Source organism: Euleptes europaea, chromosome 7, assembly GCF_029931775.1.
Source record: "Euleptes europaea isolate rEulEur1 chromosome 7, rEulEur1.hap1, whole genome shotgun sequence".
In the NCBI taxonomy this organism is placed as follows: Eukaryota; Metazoa; Chordata; class Lepidosauria; order Squamata; family Sphaerodactylidae; genus Euleptes; species Euleptes europaea.
In genome coordinates this window covers 35,058,039-35,079,238 of record NC_079318.1, presented here as the reverse complement: position 1 = coordinate 35,079,238, position 21,200 = coordinate 35,058,039, and the positions used below count along the sequence as shown (strand labels likewise).

The 21,200-nt window shown below is 41.0% G+C and overlaps 1 protein-coding gene across 4 annotated transcripts in view; it reads right to left on the bottom strand.

The window, feature by feature from the left end:
- The window catches only part of LTBP1 (latent transforming growth factor beta binding protein 1), a 260,003-nt gene that overhangs the window by 113,825 nt on the left and 124,978 nt on the right, over positions 1–21,200 (bottom strand). For 2 of the 4 annotated variants that reach the window (XM_056852318.1, XM_056852320.1), the window contains exons 10-12: positions 6,524–6,646; positions 1,971–2,138; positions 322–555 (exon numbers count right to left, since the gene is read on the bottom strand). In XM_056852318.1, coding sequence (XP_056708296.1) covers positions 322–555; positions 1,971–2,138; positions 6,524–6,646 — 525 coding nt within the window. The remainder of the gene's footprint in view (positions 1–321; positions 556–1,970; positions 2,139–6,523; positions 6,647–21,200) is intronic. The other 2 variants (XM_056852321.1, XM_056852322.1) reach the window with 1 other exon arrangement.

Sequence of the window (21,200 nt, the reverse complement as noted above, 5' to 3'; positions counted from 1 at the left end):
TAATCATAAAGACAGGATCAAATCAAGACTTACTCTGAAGTAAACATATGAAAGAAGAGATTCTTGCAGGGAGCGGGTCATCTGGTACAGTTCCTTGCCCTAGGGGCAGGATTCTTTACACAACAAACCAAACCAATATTCTGAAACTTGAAAACCAGTTCCTATAATATATGATGCAATCAAGTACTTGGGCAAATCTTCAAATATCGTATGTTTCATACACTGACTTTACACAGTAAGAAGGACCACAGGAGGGAAAATACATGCACAGATACATAGATACACTAAACCAACATCATGAAATCCCTTGTCCACTCTCACCTTCTCGCACAGCCACCTCGGGCTCACTTTTCTGTGAGATGGTCAGTGCCTCCACTGGCTCTTCCTTTGCTGGGAGAGGTGGAGGAGAAGTACCTTTAGCAACATGTTGAGTAATCTGGGTCTTGCCATTGACAGGTGGCTGAATTCTAACTGCAGGGTGATGGTATAGCTTGTTTCTGTGAGAGCCAGAAACCGTATAGCCCATTCCACCAGGGCAGATTTCCTTAAAAGCAGCTAGATTTGGGACGGGAAAACATTCCTTTAAGAGTCTAACAGAACAAAAATTTTGACACATTGGAAAAATATAATGAAGAAAATCTCTCACATATAAACTCTGACATCAAGAACATTTTTTTACAATTCTCTAGTCTGCAGTTAACCAAAAATCACAAAATGTGTGTTGATTCTACAGTACAACTTATTTAAAGGGTCTACAGAAAAACTTTCACTTCAGAGTAACCTACTTAATTCAGGTTATAATATTACAATAGTCTGGTTCACTTGCAGAATCGAAATGGAACAGTAAATTTTAAAAATTCTGTTGGTATTTGTTTTCATGTGCTTTTGGCTGTTCTCATTGTAGTACAAAAAAATAACACTAGATCTAGTCTACCAATTCTGTTTTATCTGTTACCAAGTTCTTATTAGTTCTCAGGATCTTTGATAGGTATCTTAGGCCCAAAGCACATTTTTCATGAAGTTCCATGTATTTTCCTTCTAAAATTTAAAGGACCACCCCAAATGCAGCTGCTGGGTGGAGGCTACAAGCAGAAGTCGAGGAAGGCCAAGTGTGGAAGAAATGCTTAACCCTTTTCCTGTTGTTTTTCTTCACAAATCTCCACCCTGCTGTTTCTTTCCGCTCAGGGAAAATATATGTGAATTTTGTCTTTGTGAGTCCCCTTCATCCAGACTGTTAAAAAAAAAAAATCCAAACTATTATCCCTTTGGACTTTTACCTTTTTAAAGGTCCCCTGTGCAAGCACCGGGTCATTCCTGACCCATGGGGTGACGTCACATCCCGACGTTTTCTAGGCAAACTTTGTTTGCGGGGTGGTTTGCCAGTGCCTTCCCCAGTCATCTTCCCTTTACCCCCAGCAAGCTGGGTCCTCATTTTACCAACCTCGGAAGGATGGAAGGCTGAGTCAACCTTGAGACGGCTACCTGAAACCGACTTCCGTTGGGATCGAACTCAGGTCGTGAGCAGAGCTTGGACTGCAGTACTGCAGCTTACCACTCTGTGCCAAGGGGCTCTTATATTTTAAACATAGCCAGGTGGCAATTTGAGTTCCATGCATCAGATACCTGGTTTTTCGTATCTCACCCCACATTTCTGATTTGCTTTACCTATTACTCCTTGCTTCTGTCCATTCCAAGCTGCCCTATAACCTTTTCTGCATATCAGGCTGCCCTCCCACAGGACAAGATCAGATAACACACACTATAATCTTATTCCTGCACATAGTACAGGAGTAACATTGTACCTTCCCGTAGCTGTTCCACCTTCAAGAGAGCTGCTAACCAGCGGACACAGCATTCGAACCAGTAAAGCATAACATGATAATGTAGGAAACTATTCTGCGAACATTAAGCTATGTGTAGTGTACAGTGCACATCAGTGCAAGTATATGCTTTTTCTGGGAACCTCTTACCTGTTCCTGGGAGGGGACATTTCTCACAGTGGGGGCCCCAGGCCTTGCCAACACTGCAACAGCAGAGCTGCTTGCTGAGCTGAACAGAGAGAGGGTGCATACACTGCTTTCCTGCACTGACAAACCGGTAGCAGGGCCCTTTCTCTTCAGTGACCATGGGATTATCAGCTGCAGCAAAAAGGGAAGGAGGATGCTAGAGTTTACATGGCAAACAAAACAGAGAAACACCACAGGATTTCCACCACCAGATTAAAAAAAAAAGGATCAAATGGATACACATCATCACAGAGAGACAAAGATGCTGATACCTGGGGACAAAATGCCTCTTACTGACCATGAATCATTTCTGAAGGCAAACTAATGCAGCAAAGAGCAGAGAAGCCCGTGGTTTTTAGAAATAAAAGCCAATGTCCAAATTAGAGGCTGCCATGCTCCAACAACACAGAATTAGAAGATAGTCTTCTTTCCCATGCAGAAGCGTTGAAGCAGAAGCTCAAAGCAGGTGAACAGCAAAAACACAGAACGCTGACAGACCACACGCCCACTTCCCACACTCAAATTATGACACTTTGTAAATATATGGAACAGCAAAATGGCCGCTTTTGAGTTGGTAAGCAAACTGTCCTTTTGAAGACAATGAGAAAATTACACTCTTCAGAATTAATACTCGCTGACCACTTCGTGTGGTTTCAATAAAGTCACAGTTTACAATGAAAAACAAGCTGCTTGAATGAAAAAAAAAACACTTCAGAATATATCAACTGGTAATGTTATCCTTCTTCCCTTGCCCACTGTTCTTTCTCTTTTGCAGCCTTCTCAAATTAATGGGGCTAAATATCCTATTGAAAGTTTTAAATATTCGTATCAACAGAATCAGTAGCAATTTTGATTATAGCTCATAACAAAATATAGCAGACATAATATCCAGTTGAGATACGTTTGCTAAAGTCTTGGCGGATCTGGAAGTTTCAATTATGGCAAAAAAAAGAAGACAAACAATTTTAAGGATGTGAGTTGCTAGCAGGAATGCCAAAGTTCAAACCCCGTACGATAATGTCTTACATCAGACCTGTACAACTTGCCATTCATAAGCTGGACTTAGCTCGGCAGCCATGTATGGAGGATCTCCAAGGGCTTGATAAAACCTCCTGTTTTTGTCGTCCTTCTACAAAAACAAGAATGCTGCCAACAGCACCAGGAGGCCACCATACATCTTTGCTGGGCTACATGCGACATGCGTACCACACAATTGTGCATGACTAGCAAGTTCTTAACCGGACAGTAAGGCTGTTTGCCATTACTCAGTTCCCAATTCCCCGCAAAACTCAAGACAGTCTTTTTATTGAGTTCACGGCACATTTAAATTAATGAAGGTTGTACAACAGCAGTGACTGGTAGATTTATCCCATATGCTATTATGTTCATAATCACACAATATAGAAAAGAAATGACTGCTGATAGCTTCTTTCTTCCATGTGACGGAATATGTTTAAAATTCTTCTATAAGTTTACAAACATAAAACAAACCAAGAAGTAATGAAGTTTTGCTTCTCTGAAGTCCAGGATCGCTCAAACATAAAACAATCATTATTACTGTTAGTGTTATCATGATCCATTTACTTTGCAGCAGAAAATGTTTGAAATAAAATAAGCCCTCCCCCCAGCATAAAATGTCATATAAATACGGACACAGAAGATCAAAACTGCAGTCTGATATACCTGGAAACAGGGCAGCCTAATGGGAGGGGCTGTGGTTCAGTGGAAGAGTATCTGCTTGGCATGCAGAAGGTCCCAGGTTCAATCCCCGGCATCTCCAGCTAAAGGGACTAGGCAAATAGGTGATGTGAAAGACCTCTGCCTGAGACCCTGGAGAGCCGCTGCCGGTCTGAGTAGACAATACTAACTTTGATGGATCATGGGTATGATTCAGCATAAGGCAGCTTCATGCGTTCATGTGTGCTTTATGAGCCACCTGCAGCACTTTTACTATACATGTGCAGCTACTGGAGCAATTAAAGGGAACTAAGAGTAAAATAAACATATGAGTGCGCATAAACATACAATAGAAAAACAGTGACACTGGCTGATAATTTCTACCAGTTCTTTGCCCTGGTAGCCAGGGAATCTAAGAAGAGAAGAAAATGGTGTTGAATTCACTTGGGTTCTGGAATAAGTTGGTTTGGAGTAGTTTCTGAGAAGGTATAAGGAAAAATAGATTGGGGGGATGTGTTGGGAAAGGTCTTTATATACTGCTATGTGAAAATTTTGGTAGTCAGTTGTTAGGATTAAAAACTGTGGCCACTCCTTGGTTATAATCCAGGCTGTAAAAAGACTAATTAAAAACTCCTGGAAAGTATGATGTGGAATAATGGAGTAACACACACCCTGATAGTTCTAAAATTTCTACCTGGTTTCAAATAAATTAAATAATTATCTCCATATATTTCAGTCCTCTCTTCAAGCTATTGATTTCTTAACAGCTTCACTTGTAGAAGTGGGAACTGGAAAGGCATGCAACTAAAACAAGGGATGTATGCGAAACTATGCAATAATAGGAGAGAAAAATAGGGGAAAAGGTAAGTCAAAAGATTCATGAGTCCCCCAAAATTTTAATACAATGTAGACTGAAAACCTTTGTTCGACTGCTATTGGAAGCCAGATGGCAGTAGTCTTTCATCATTGCCAGTGGGCAATACATACTGAGAAAATGCCCTTAAATGGCATAGAAAAACTAGCTTCTTACTAATTAAAATCTTGAAATCGCTGCTGCTTTTACCATCAGCAATCCATTTTAGTCTTCCATTCTTTAGCATATAATGCTTACAATTCTGGAGGGTTGGGCAACTTGTTTCTTGTTTCTGAATCCTTTGAAAATCAATTATACATTTCCATTTTTGCTTAATGCCACTCTTATTTACAACCCTCTATTAAGAAAAATGATCTAATGAATCAGTGAGGCAGATTCATTAGATACTATTTTTCTTCCCATGAAATGTTCTGATCATTATGATCAGGCATGGGGGAGAAGGGCCCCCCATGCTAGTTTTCTGACCCCAAATGGCACTAGAGAGTGTATTTGCCGACACCCCCCAGCACTGTTCTGGGGCAGGGAGGAAGGCAGGAGCCCCTTCCCTCAGTGCTGAGGTGATGCCAACCGAAACTGGACCCTTGTAGTGCTCTGAAACAGCTTTTACAGGCACTACAAAATGGGGGTGCATCCCTGGGGTTAACCCAGGGACAGTGCCATATCTACTTGTACCCTTAGATGCTCCATGTACCTAGTACCTTTCACATTTCTACACACTCCAGAAAATTCTGAGCCTTCTCTTTTTTCACATTTAATGGCAATAGTAGTAGTCATATTTCCAGCTTCAGGTGTACCAGTTCTGGCCTCTTCTAGATGTATGATTTGACCACGATTATCCATTCTCTTATTACATCCAGATTAAACTATTGCAGTTTTACTCTCCCCATGGGTGTGGCTCTGAAGACAATTCAATTTGTCCAAATTGCAGCAACAATATTGCTGACCATCATAAGCTGTTGGGAACAAATCTCACCAGCACTGAAAGAACTATACTGGTTGTTGGCTTCTGGACACAGTAATGGATATTGTCCTTGAAGCCCTGAAGTGTCTGGAACTAGGATACTTACAGTACCAGTTACTCCCATTATCAACCTGCCTGTCAGCTAAGATCTTCTGTGGAGTCCCTACTTTGTGTCGCTGTACCACCCCTGAGAGATGAAGTGGATAGTCATTAGAGATAGCCTTCTCCACAGCAGAACTGCGGAACTACTTCTATGCAGATGGACATCTGCTGCTTTGCTTCTCTAATGTTTAAGACACCACAAAATGACTTTTTAGCTCACACAGGCAGCTCACTGATCTCCCTGCTGAGCTGTTTCTCTGATGATTTAATTTTTTAACTTGTTGATTAGTGACTGTCATTGATAGCCAGTTGTTAGGGATTGATGTGATGTATTAAATCAAGTTTATGACGTTAGTTATACAAGTAATCAACAATTAAAACACAGCCATAATCTGCTTTAGTGATGATTCTTTTAATGTTTATGCTAGCCATCTCAAAAGTTTTTTTTTGTGAGATATAAACCTTTTAAATTAATAAATACATTTAAATTAGTGACCAGCATGAGAAGCATGACCAAAGAGTTACATCCTTCTAAGTCCATTCATTCTGTGGATTTAGAAAGGCAAAACTCTACATAAGATTGCACTGCAAGAATTCATTTCATTCAACCACAGACAAGCTGAAATAACATCTCTGAACTTCTGCCAATGCTGTATTAGGGCATAAGATGAAATAAATTTCTTTTTCTCATGTATCATTGGAGATACACTTTTTGAATACTATGTCACATAATCCTGATCTAAAACTGTAGTTAGATCATAGAGACTACATTCAACATCAAACTAAAAATTCCCTCAATTTAACAGAATGTGAACCATTTTTTATCAGTATATACTTCAATCTCTTACAAGCTGCAAAGGGGGGGGGGAGTCTAGCTGATAGTTAACCAATTTTTTTACTTACGGATGCATCTGGAAAGTGTGGGGTCTGGCACAAATCCCGGTTTGCAGGTACACCTATAGCTGCCCCTGGTATTCAAACACTCACCATTAGGGCACACCCCTTGCAGTTGGCATTCATTAATGTCTGTAAGGGAACACAAATATTGCCAGTTATACAACACAAGAAACTTAAATATGTGCAGCCTACCATTTTACTTGCCTTTGGTCATTAGGCAGGATTGTCTCCAAGAACACATCCATTCTCAGGTTGTTTCCCATGTTGCTTGGCAGTCTCAAAACAAATGTAGGGGACCACCTAAGATGCATATCTTTTTAATGTACTAGTTTACCAGGTAAGATATTGACACGTGAACAAAAGATGCGCTGTCATAGCCACAAGTAGAAAAGCAGCATAAAGGGGGGGGGGGAGCAGCACAAAAATATTGTGACAGTTGTAGGTATTAGTAGCTCCATTTAGAGCAAACATAAGAGGAATTTCCAAATACTGCCCCTGAACAAGACATTCTACTGAAATGCTGAGAGGCTATGATTCACTACATCTTTCCTCAGTTTGCACACTGTGCCTGCATTGTGATTCGCTGTTATGAGAATGAGCCTTGGAAATCCTTGGGCACGTGCACTTCCTCCCCTTTGAGACATTTTCTGGCTCATGTCAAACCACAGTTTGCCATTATATGTGAATCACAAATTACGGTTTGTTTCTTACCTACAAACCATGATTTCAAACTGGAATTGAACCATGGTTTGGAACCCTGGTTTTCAAAAATAAATAAACCATAGATTAAATGAAGAAATAAACTATATTTTGTTGTAAATCATAAAATCTTCAGTGTTGATGCAACAACATGAGTATGGGCCTTTTTGATAGTTGCTCTGCCCTCTTGCTGAACAAGTGAATTTGCTGAACAAGTGAAGATTGCAATGACCTTGGCACTTTTCAGTAAATGTTCCAAAGCAATATTGTTCAGGAGGATATTTAGATTAGAATCATAGAGTCGAGAGAGGCTATACAGGTCATCTAGTCCAACCCTCTGCTCAATGCAGGATCAGCCTAGACCATCCCTGACAAGTGATCGTCCAGCTGCTGCTTGAAGACTGCCATATATCAAGGAAGTTAATCCTTTCTCTTTAAGACATTTTTCTGAAAAGTTTTTTACTCCAATTTATAAATACAGCATGTTGCTATTGAATATAGTTTTAAATACTGTTACACAAGTTTGTCATATCCTTTTTCTGCAAGCTTACCTTGAATCTCCCTTGTGGTGAGGAAAGCAGGGTATTTTTTTTTACAAATGTATACCCTGCCTTTCTGCCCTTACAAGGCTGCCAAGGCAGCTAATAATTTAAAACACACATGATAAAATACATTATGAAACCATGCAAATAATCCCCCTTCAAAACAACCCTCATTAAAATAACTTGAGTTAAAAATCAGAATTAAAATGCGTATAAAACAGTTAAAATACATACAAAACATAAAACATTGGTCAGGAAGCAGGGATCACTGAAGGAATGCCAAATGAAACAAAAAAAAAAGTCTTCACCAGCTGGCAGAAGATGGAGACAAAAGGGAGAGAGCCTCCCTGAGGAGAGAGTTCCAGAGCTTTGGTGCCATGACCAAGAAGGACCTCTCCTGGGTTACCACACACCTAATCTCAGAAGGCGGGCACCCAAGGCAGGGCCGGGCCTCCTAAAATGACCATAATGGTCAGGCAGGTTCATAAAGCCCTGACCTGGATGGCCCAGGCTAGCCTGATCTCGTCAGATCTCAGAAGCTAAGCAGGGTCAGCCCTGGTTAGTATTTGGATGGGAGACCACCAAGGAAGTCCAGGGACTGTGCAGAGGAAGGCACTGGTAAACCACCTCTGCTAGTCTCTTGCCGTGAAAACCCCATAAGGGGTCGCCATAAGTCGGCTGCGACTTGAAGGCACTTTACACACACACACACAGGTTCATAAAGGATTAGGTGATCCTTCAGGTATGTGGGTCCCAAACCATATAGGGCTCTGAAGGACTAGCCTGAAAACAAACTGGAAACAAGTATAGGTGGGCCGAGACTGGAGTGATATGGTCCCTACAACCCATTCCACTCAACATCTTGGCTGCAGTGTTCTGTACCAATTGAAGTTTCCAAATACTTTTCAAGAGCAGCCCCAAAAAGAGTGCATTGCAGTAATCTAATCTAGTATTTTGACAGCCAGTGTGGTGTAGTGGTTAAGAGTGGTGGACTCTAATCTGAGAGAACTGGGTTCGATTCCCCGCTCCTCCACTTGAAGCCTGATGGGTGACCTTGGGGCATTCACAGATCTCAGAACTCTCTCAGCCCACACAGAAGCAGGCAATAGCAAACCACATCTGAACATCTTTTGCCTTGAAAACCATACAGAGTCGCCATAAATCAGCTGTGACTTGATAGCATATCCACATGTGCTGTCACTAGTATTTTGGTAAATGAAATTATTAAAAATGGTTAATCTATCTTGATCTTGATGTGGCTTTTGATGCCGCAAATCGTTAAGTGTTGTTAAAATGCTTAGGTTTTAATCTTTTTTGTCTGATGGGATACAAAGAATTTCCATTGGAAACATGGAATCATCTATGTCCTTCTGAGTTGGGTGCCCTGCCAAGTGAAATTAACTGCAGCTTCTGAGTTGGGTGTCAAAAGTATGCAAGCAATACCTAGCTTTATTTAGAAGAGAAAAAGGAAAGTTGGTTTTTATAGCCTTCTTTTCTCTACCATTAGGAGTCTCAAAGCAGCTTACAATCACCTATTTTCCCCCACAACAGGCCCCTTGTGAGGTAGGTGGGGCTGAGAGAGCATTCTGTCCCAGTCTTCCAAAAGTCTGTAAAGGGCAATTTGGTTATAGGATATTTCCTGCAGTTTGTCAGTAATGTAGTGTTTAATTGTAAAATTAATTTGATGTCATTGTGGACACTTTTTATTGTATTGTGAATTCCCCCCCCCCATTATATTGTATCTGCTTTTATTAAGATTATAACTGAAAACTACCTTGAATCGTGTGGGAAAAGGCAAGAAATTTTTTTAAATAAATAAATGTGGTCTGTGTGTACAATGGAAAAACCCACATGTTCAGGTTATATATAATTATTACATGGAAACATATATATGTATAAGTAGGGTTTTTAAATGGTGGTACTAACCAGTACTGAGTACTAGCAACTTTCTGGGACTGTCAGCTCTCCCAAGTCCTGATGGGGAGTTGGTGGAAATTGGTACAATCTTGTATATGAGTACTAGAACTTTTTTTTCTTTTTACCAAAAAGAAAAGCACTGTGTATAAGAACATTGTGTAAGAATTGGCATTTATTCATTCATACATCACAAAGATGGGCATTTATTACCATTCTATGATTACTCCCTTACAAGTTTTAAAAATATTATATAGGAGGTGCTCTCTTCTTACTTATGAGAAAAGAAAAAAATCCAACTTTTCCTTTGGGAGTTTTTAAATAATGATGGGCGGATTTGTGCCGTTTTAGCCCATTTAGGATTTGATCCCTGTTCGGTCCTGAGGACTGAATCTGAAGATTTTCCATAGAAGTTCATTAGCTGCAAAGGAGCAGAACCCCAAGAACAGAGAGAAAGTGGTCCTGCCCTTCTCTCCCTCATTTGCCTACACTTTACACTTGTAATAGGAATGCATTTCTAAGTGCAGTTCTAAGTGATATAGGAGCACATGAGGCAAGGATCCCCCAAGATCATTTACAGTACAACTAAACTATACCTTAGCCTATTCAAAATGCTTCATATGCATTTTCAGTAATCCTTCCAGCAATCCTGTAAAGTAGGTTAGTATTAGTGTCCAGTTACCAGTGAGATTTTAATCAGTGACTTTGTGGCTCACAGCCCAGCTCTTTAACCACCTCTAGCTCTTGAAAACATCAGTGCTAAAGAGATTTGCTTTGGATGTTCATGAATATTTGTCCATACACTACAGTTACAATAGACATAATAGAGATATAAAAAATGCTTTTCAACCATTTACTGTGAACTATTCATTTCCAAGACTGGCAAATCCTTTTTCTTTCTCTTGTTTGCATTATACTTATATTTAATTGATCAGCTTGAGGGATAGTAGAAAGAAATACATCAAATTCTTGGCATAATAAGGGGAGTTGGGGGAAAATCATTCAAAAGTACTTTCAAGGACAGCTATTTCCCTAAAGTAGGAAGTGATATAACAGAGTGGGTGGCCTCCAAAAAACCAAAACACAAGAAAATCCAAGAAAAGCATCCTGATCACCACTAGATATTATCATTTGAATCAGCAGCTCAGGGAGCAATGATCAAGGTCTGTGATACAATGGAGCAAAAAAACAAAACAAAAAACAACCCTGAACAGCTTCATTAGGTAACTATATCAACCTGAAGAAGCCTGCCACCATGAGATCCCTCAAAGGTGATTTCTGTGGCCTGCTTCAAATTCTCATCTAGGTAGAAGAGCCTTTTCCCCGTAGTGAAAATGACTACATGTGTTGAGGCACCAACTGTACTGTCAGATAGGCCCTCCGCCGGCCCCGGAGAGAAACAAGATGGTTTCCCTCACGGACAAAATGGGGTCCTTTTGCACTCCGTCCCTCTCCGTTTGCACCTGGTCTCCTGCCCAAGATCTGCAGCTCAATGGAGACCCGCCCCGGTAATGGCTGATCTGATACCAGGTCCCGCAAAACAATACTGGGAGCCCGGGAAGATCAGCCACTTAACGCACGCATTTTACTCTGAATACTTTTGCTCAAGTCGTTCTCTGAAATAAACTTTTAACTCGCTGCTTCGTCTTGAGGAAAGTTATTGCCAGGAATGCATCGACTTGCTGAGGCCTGACATGTACAAATCTTCCTCATAAAAAAGAGGGGAGAAGCTGCATATGAAGTGCTCACTTTACAAATGACATTGAAAGAATACTGGTTGTGGTGGGCATGTGCACCTACTCCTTGCAGTATCTTTTTCCTGCTAAGCATCTGAATGAGGCCGATGCCTCAAGAACTGTGACAGAGAGTAGCATCACTCTGAGGGACAACATGGTATTGGTTGAGGTGGAATATAATCCCTGCAGAATTATGAGAACATTGAAACCTGCACTACCTATAGTATAATTGTGGAAGCGTCTGATATTCTGCACTCCCAAAGGAAAGGATAGGTAGAATGCTAATAACACTGAAACGGAAGGATGCTTGTGCCTCAGACTGGAGGCAGGAGGCAGAAAAGCACAGCTTTGTGCCTTACATAATGGATATTCTTGGCTTCCAGAAGATGTGGACAAGATTACATCTGACAACTTTCTTCTGAAAATCATCCACCCTTAGCATCAAATGATAATTTTATTGGCAATGATGATGAATAGAAATGCCTACCTGGTTAGCTTCACATCATAAAATTTGACCTTCTCTATGTGCTGCTCTTTGAATGTAATAAATAATTCATTCATTCGTTTTCTATAGATACATTGGCTAATTGAAGAAGCTGGCATTATCTGCTGTTTGAGGATGGTGCCTTCTCAGTGAGGAGGGGAGCACCCTAACCTCCTTGTGTGGTGTAGTGGTTAAGAGCGGTGGTTTGGAGCGGTGGAGTCTGATCTGGAGAACCGGGTGTGATTCCCCACTCCTCCACATGAGCGGCAGAGGCTAATCTGGTGAACTGGATTTGTTTCCCCGCTCCGACACATGAAGCCAGCTGGGTGACCTTGGGCAAGTTACAGCTGTTAGAGCTCTCTCAGCCCCACCTACCTCACAAGGTGTCTGTTGTGGGGAAGGGAAGGTGATTGTAAGCCGGTTTGATTCTGCCTTAAGTAGTAGAAAAAGTCGGCATATAACAACCAACTCTTCTTCTTCTTCTTCCTTAGAAGAAAGGTGGATTAAAACTGTACTAGGTAGATAAATAGAATGATAGCATAATTTAGCAAGATTTTGTTGAGTTTATTTAGCAGGAGTGATTTCTGGTTAGCATATGAGAAAGCCACTATAGTGATATCAAGTCCTGTAATGCTATCTGATTCTATCTGAAGACCCAGCACCCACAAATTAGCAACAAACCTCAAATGTCTTCTCGGACAAGAGAAAAAGATGAACATTTTAAGAATGATTGTTGCTTCAGCATTCTGAGCAAAAAGCCTCATAAGTTTCCATCCAGTGCATACTCATTCATCTTGTGGTTAGCAGCCACCTACCCAACACATATCCGGCAACCCGCAGTCTTGTACAGCTGTGTAAATTATACCAAAATCAACCTGTTAAGGCAGCTGGAAATGGAATCTGGATCAAGATGAAGGCTGCATTAAAAACAGTTCAGTGGCTTTAAGTCCTTTTCATTTGCTTTTTGCTATCTTTATCAAGCAAAGCCACAAAATAAATTAACTAATTAAAAGCAGTTTGGAAGTGTGGGACATTGGGAAAAAATACGCAATTTTGATTCTTGTCATGTTACAACAGTTGCAAAGGACGGTGTCACTTCAGTGCTAGTACAAAGTGGGGAAATTCTAATAAGGACTCCCATACATACTGATGTTACTGTGCTCTCCCACTGCCATGTAATTCTTTAGAGTGCTCACCTGGGCTGATACCTTTTGAAGGTGAATACTGTAGCTTTAAGATTTTATCTTTGATTCACAAATGTACAAGCAGAGCACTGGTGGAAGCAAAGGGGCATTTGACAGGGCTGCAGATCTACTACCCCACATTAGGTCCCCTGAGAGAAATCCCGCATCAGTAAATTCACAGCAGTGTCTGTCTGCTTCTCCCTTTCACTGCTAGAGTGAAACTTTTGTTTCTTCACACAGAGACACATTACTCTACTCACCTCAGCTGGGTGAAAGGTCATCTCTGTAAAGATGGGTTCTTGGTCAAAGCCATTTCCTAATAATTAATACCCAACGAGGTAATGTCTGAAGTTATTCTTAGGGAACTCAAATGTGAGATTGTTGATCTACTAACCTGTATACACAACTTATCACTAAATTCACTGTGCTATTTACACAGCCCAAATGCACTTTGAAGGTGGATTATACTGTGTGAACTGGCAAAATCCACTTGCAAACGATCGTTAAGGTGCACTGAAAGTGGATTGAAAGTACATTATTTGGGCTGTGTAAATAGCACCTAGAACTGAAGAGTAGCAAATGTTACACTGATTTTTAAAAAGGGGTCCAGAGGGGAACCTTGAAATTATAGGCCAGTTACTCCAACATCTGTCCCAGGCAAATTAGTAGAAATTGTAATCAAAGATAGAATTATTAGGCACATAGAGAAGCAAAGCCTGCAGAGGGAAAATCAGCATGGCTTCTGCAAAGGGAAGTCTTGCCTCCCTGACCTTTTAGAGACCTTTGAGAAAGTAAACAAGCATGTAGACAACGGTGACCCAGAAGACATTATATACTTGGACTTTGAAAAAGCTTTTGATAAGTAAATTCAGGAGTCATGGAATAAGAGAACAGGTTTTCTAATCCATAAAAAAGTTTAATCCATAAGAGAACCTGTTCTCTTATGGATTAAAATTAATTAAACAGGAAGCAAAGAGTAGGAATAAATGGACACTTCTCACAATGGAGGGAAGTAAGCAGTGGGGTCCCACAAGGATTGGTATTGGGGATAGTACTATTTAATTTGTTTATGAATGATCTGGAACTAGGGGCGAATACTGTAGCGGCTAAGTCTGTAGATGACACAAAATTATTCAGGGTGGTGAAACTAAGGATGACTGTGAAGAGCTCCAGTAGGATCTCTACAAATTGGGTGAGCGGGCAACAATGTGGCAGATACAGCGTGCTGCATCGGTGAAAGCAGCAAAATCTATGTTGGGGATTATTAGGAAAGAGATTGAAACTAACATAGCTGATATTATAATTCCCCTGTATAGATCTATGGTGCGGCCTCATTTGGAATACTGTATGTCATTCTGGTCATCATATCTCAAAAAGGACATAACTCAGCTGGAAAAACTACAGAAGAGGGTAACCAAGATAATTAGTGGGTTGGACCACCTATCCTATGAGGACTTTTCAGTTTAGAAAAGAGATGACTAAAGGGGGGAGATGACAGAGACTGATAAAATTATGGGTTTGAGTGTTAAACTAAAAGTGACATCATCGCAAGCACGCACGCGCAGCCACCACTCCGGAGCAGCTGGGTGGATGGCAGGCAATTGCCCACCAAAACCTGGCAACCCTAGGGTGACTGTGTCCACTTGAAGGCCATGAGAAAACAAGCTACAACAATAAGATGAGTCTGTTCCGTTGTTTGCAATGAATCCAAGTTTCAGGGAACTCAAAATAACATTGTGTGCATGACTACCTCCCCACCTCAGTCCTTCTACAGTGGTATCTTGGCTACCTCTGACCAAGAGGCCCTACCAAGTATCCAGAATCAGCCGACTGCAACCTTTTGATAAGGTGGAAAGGAGTTTTCACCAGGCTGTCCCAAACAGTAGGCCATTCTCCCAAGAAAGCTGTAGAACCACCAACTTGAATCTTGTTGATTCCCACCCCATTCCTAGAAAGGAGGAGGTCGCAAACCACACAGGTCCCAAGACACAAAGCAGTATAAAATCCAGTGAAGGTCAAAGGAGAGGCAGAATTTCCTTTGCCATCTGGCAGTATTCTCCGATTCGAATTGTATCGGCTGCATCTAAAAGTGGCCTAGGTATGTATGGAGGAGAGCCTATGTATGAGCACACTGCAACAAGGAGCTATCTGGATTTCTGTGGCGTGAGCTTAATAAGCTTTACTTCTAGCCTTTTCTCTGACTCCCTCCCTCACCTCTGGGGGAAAATCCTGCTGGGTCAGAATGGATTTGGGCAGAGGTCTGATCACCTTTTTAGCTCATTTGCACTAGGCCTGGGCTTGTTTTGGCCCTGACACATTCGACATTCCGGTAATCGCTTTATGAAATTAATTGTGGACTTCATAATCCCATGCTCCCTTGTGATTTACTCTTCAGGCGGCAAGAACAAGTGAAGCGTACAACTCTTGCACAGGAGTGTGACGTAACACAGGCCTACGTTAATGAACTGGACACAGCCTTTGGAACAGTAGAAGCCCAGATGAGGCAGAAACATGAAAATAAGATGCTGGAGACAAGATGAAATATATTCCAAGGGGAGAAGGGAGAAAGTGTGGTTTCACAACTGGGAAAAAAACAGCCTGGAAAAAATTTCAAAGTTAATGCCTTTTGGAAAGGGCCTTATACAGTAGTAAAGAAACTGAGCAACCTATCCTTGCTGATAAAAAGGCCACTTCCACCCTTTCATAGGACACAGAGATCTGGTAAACTGATTCACTGAAAGAAAAGACACTGAACTGGTGGACAAGGATGAGCAACTCTGCTCAAGGAGACAGAGCGGAGGTAGACATAGTTGATATGTGATTAGTGGTTCCTGTGCCTCCTGAACGGCATTCAGTCTTTGAGGAGGAATTGCCAAGAAATTCTGAGGACTCTGATATGACGCTACAGGCAAAAGACAATATGCCCACAACAGAGACTTTGGACCTGCAAGATATTTTGAATCCCAAGCCTCAGTTATCAATGAAACTGGCTTGGCTTGTGAATATAGAACTTGAGCAGGAAGACCTGCCAGGAAGCATTTTGGGTTCACATATTATGTGCCTTCCTAAATATAATGTCATAGGTTTAATTAAAGAGGGGTTGCAATGATGATAGAACTGTCCCTTTCAGTGCATGGCGCTGTTGCACGTCTGAGTCTTGGGCTGGTTCTGTGTTCTGTGGAAGTTGTTTTTAAGATCTGTGCTAGAGCCTGTGCCTGCGATCACCTGGAAACCTTTGATAAACATTTCTTCGTAATAAGTGTGTTACAATAGTTCTAGGACAGAGCTGCTTTCCAGTATGAGCAACGCAGGGATCTCCTGCTTCTAGCCACAGATATGCCTCACCTTATCTATATGCCTTGCTGTCACGTCACCCCTGCAGCCTTACTTTCCTCTTGGAAACCGCTCCTTCATATTTCTAAGACCACTATCAAAACATCTTTCTCATACCCATCATGCTAAGTGATCTCAAATCAGCACAGTGCTTATCGAAGCTTATCTTTGCACCATATTCCGACAGATAATAAAAGATGGGGTTTGGTTATGGGAGGCCCAGATTAAATCCCATTTGAAATACGAAGAATAATGGGAGACGATGGACAAGTGACAGTTTTTCTGAAATGAACATGCCTACCCATATGGAAAGCGTAACTGGGGGTTGGTACTATTTTAAGCAAAATCAATAGGAAATGTTCCAATGGATGGTCGGAAAGACCTGTAAAAATATCTATGTATTTACATGGTGTTAAAATATGAACTGTCATTTTTCTATTTATTATGTGATAAAAAGTATAAAATTTGGAGACTCAAAAGCAATACATTTTTTTATGATGATGAAAACAGTAGCAACCACTTTGAGTACTTTTCATAATTTTTAATGCCATAATTACATTATCACTAGATGTGCACTAATGTATAAAATATTTGATTTTTAATTAGATTTTGAGACAGCGGGATTTGTGCCACATTTGCAACTGCTTTTGTGAAGTATTAAGCAATGAAGTTATGTTTAAATTTGTTTCCTTGGAAATTGAATCTAAATGTGGTCAGTTGTTTGCACTGGAACTGGAAAATACTTTTCTATTCAGAATGGGATGGCATAATGCAAGAACTGCGTTCCAAGTCCCTTTGCTCGAATTTGGGCACACAGGAAATAAAGTCAGGCAAGAAAATACCACACCCTTGTAACTATAGCTTCAATCAACAGACACAAAATAAATTATGTGCATGTGACTACAGAAAATTAAATTTTCAGTAGACTACACCCAGCCACAAAATCACACGCAATTGACATTGGTTACAATGCCTACTATAGGAGTTCTTTTATTTTCTAAAAACAAGCTATTGCTATATATTATAAATGGTTTGTTTCAAAGCTGTCATGTATTTCAATCTCAATTGCAGCTTTGTTTTGTTTTTAATGGATTGACACTTTGGATTTTATTGTTATCTTATTGTTTTATGAGCCATGTCAGGAACTTTGGAGGATCAATAAGCTACTAATTTTACCTCAGCAGATCATTAACAATAAAAAACTAGGGTTAAAGATGAGGCTGCCCTGACCTGGATGGCCCAGGCTAGCCTAATCTCGTCAGATCTCAGAAGCTAAGCAGGGTCAGCCCTGGTTAGTATTTGGATGGGAGACCACCAAGGAATACCAGGGTTGCTGTGCAGAGGAAGGCACTGGCAAACCATCTCTGTTAGTCTCTTGCCATGAAACCCCCCAAAAAGGGGTCTCCATAAGTCAGCTGTGACTTGACGGCACTTTACACACACACTCACAAAGATGAGGCTAAAAAGAACCTAAGAATAAATAATGTTTTGTTCGCCTTCACTGGCATATGTACCTAGATGAATATTTATTTTTACAATGCAATTGGAAAAAATCCTTATGCCAAGTTTCATTTTCAGTCTTCATAATAAAGACGTTTCAGGAAAAAGGAACAAGGGAAAAATTCCCTTTGGCCATCTTTATAGTTAACATATTAATAGCAGCTTGCCCTGAAATTTGACAATATATTGTGATATGAAGCTAAGTTAGCAAAGTACTGGTCCCAGCAGTTAATGGCCACTGATTTCAGCTTTTTAAACTTCGTATACTTGAAGGATGTAGGGTAATTACAGTGTCTGGACAAAATTCCAAGGCAAAGTTTTATTATTTAATTTTAAAATCATTTTAGAGACACTGTTCCACCCAACAGGTCCCAAGGTGGTAAACAATTAAAAGGCTTGGAGTTATACTATATCCAACATTATTGCTGAAGAAGTAAGTTAATGCAGCTGCAAAAGAATGCTTTCTTCCAATTTAGCCAAGCCCATACAACGCCCTCAATACAGCTGATCTGGCTGCCTGAATCCATGCCATGGTAATCGAGATTAGACTATTGTAATGCAGTGTACATTGGTCTCTCCTCAAAATCAATTTGGAAGCTCCAGTTGGTGCAGAATGTTGGCTTGGCTATTACTGGGAGCTAGATGGAACTTGAACATTACTCCCATTCAGCAGACAACCCACTGGCTGCCCATTAGTTACTGGGCTCAGTTTAAGGTATTGTATATCACGTACAAAGCCCTTCATGGCTTAGGTCCCTCATATCTGCAGGACCACCTCTACCCCATGCCCTATAACAACAGCTTTGCTCATCTGAGCAGGGCCTTCTGCAGGTGCACAACTGCAAATGGACAAAATCAACCAATGTCTGAACATGTACTTTCTCCATTGTGGCCCCTACCTTATGGAATGGCCTGCCTGAGGTCAGGAAGGCCCCCACTCTCCTGACTTTATGCCAGCTATGCAAAACTGAATTATTCAAGAGGGCTTTTCAACACAATTAATAGGATTGCACTGCAAAAATGGTTTACAAAGTCACTTGGACAAATTATAAGTGACTATGGTATATACCACTGTGTACAGTAAACTATAAGTAGGATCCTACTATGTAATTTTTGCACCGTTTAATGTGTCATGTTAACACTTATGCTTTGCTCCAGTTATGCCTTTTAGACTGCTGGATGGTTCCAGGCTTCGACAATTTTAACCCAATTGCATTGTTTATTGAATATCACATTTTGTTGACTGCATTGACTCATTCAGTTTAAACCTTGAGTCCCTATGAGAAAGGCAGACTATAAATACTCTATATAAAATAAACAATAAAACAATAAAAACCAAAACAAATTTAAATTATAAACAAATATCACTATTGAGACCAGCATTATTTTTTAATTTGTTCGTTAATTATTTTGAATAGGTAATACACTGGCCAAGTATGTGTGTGTAAAGTGCCTTCAAGTCGCAGCCGACTTATGGCGACCCCTTTTGGGGTTTTCATGGCAAGAGACTAACATAACACTAAATAATTCAGGATGGTGAAAACCAAGATGGATTGTGAAGAGCTACAGGAGGATCTCTTTAAATTCGGTGAGCAGGCACCAAAATGAAGTCAAATGTTGCAAAGGTAAGGAGGTGCACTATAAGAAAAAATACTAACTTTAAACGTATGCTGATGGGGTCTAAACTAGCCAAGACTGAGAGAGAAAGAGATCTTGGGCTTGTGGTAGACAGCTCAATGAAAACGTTGACTCAGTGTGAGGCAGTGGTGAAAAAAGAAAACCCCATGCTTAGGAAAGGGATTGGAAACAAAATGGCCCATATTGTAATGATTTACATTATAACACTATGCACGAGTGGAGAAAGGGCATAGAAAGAACTTTTTCTACCTCTACCATACACAGAAACTCAGGGGGTATGCAAGAAGCTGACAGGCAATATGTACAGGGCAGAAAAGAGGAAATACTTTTCTCCACATGTAATTAAACTGTGGAATTCACTGCCACTGGACATAGTGATGGTTGTGAGCATGGGTCACTTTTAAAAAGGGATTAGACCTGTTAGACCTATCAAGGATAGGCCCAACAATGGCTACTAGCCAAGAAGAATAAAGGGAATCTGCACATCCAGAGGCAGTAAAATATCTGAATTTACCAGAAATAGGAAGCAGTATCAGGGGTAGCCTCAAGCCACTATGCACAGTTTGTTGGCCCTCCAGGGCAACTGGTTGGCTACTCTTCGAAACAGGGTGCTGGGCCACTGGTCTGATCTTCATCTTGGGTGTAATTTTTTTATTAAAATGTGGAAGAGGAGCACAAGGTGGCGGCTCCACTGCATGATCCCTCCAGCCAGAAGTAAATACAACCGGGCCAAAAGTGATGTGGCACCACAGCAGGCAGGACAGCTACCTCCTAAATAAATTAGAGATCTATAAAAGGCCTGCGTAGCTGAGAAATGAGATCTCAGTAGGACATGTGGGGCTGACAGAGAGGGCGACTGGAGCTGTCTTGGAGGAAGCCTCGATATCAAAAGGAACCCAGGTTGTTTATGAATGGGTACTTTCACTCACGTTTGCCCCTGGTCTGTCTCGGTTGTTCCTTGGAGTTATGCATTAATTTCCCCTCTTTTGTCTTGGTTGTTCCTTGGAGTCATGCATTAATTTCCCCTCTATTAGAGATGACCTCGCTGCCAGTCCTCACAAATCCCGGGACTTCCCGTTCCTCTGTTAACCCGATTCTTCCCTCTCCCCTGAGCTCAGACCAGGTGAAATACCCATGCTTAAGGCAAAGTGCGGGACACACAAGCTTGGTTTCTCTCACAGCCAATTACAAAGCAACATGTAAAGAGGCAGGGATTCAAATGCTTCCTGATTTCTCGGAGCTCTTTCTGAGCAGAAGAAAGGCTTTTTAAAACTAAGGCTTGGATTTCTCCCACCCCCCTTTCAGATTGCTCCGTTTTTTGTTTTTAAAATGCTTTTTTATGCAGCAGTTGGGTTTTTGGGGGGGAATTTTCTCTCACAGTAAGCTCTACAGAATAAGCCAATTACAAAGCAGCCTTTAAAGGAGCAGGAACTTGATTTGAGCTTGGAGACTGCTGGTGCATAGATTTCCAACAAACAAGTGTGGGTCCAGCGAGCAACAAACCTCAGGTAAAACTCCCATGCATAAACAACCCCAGAGAGGCTTCCTGAGATAATACAGAAGGCTTAACACAGAAGCAGCCACAGCTGGTGGTTGCCACCTCTTTCAGATGCCACTCTTATGCATCACTCATGCGAAAGAAACGGTAATGCT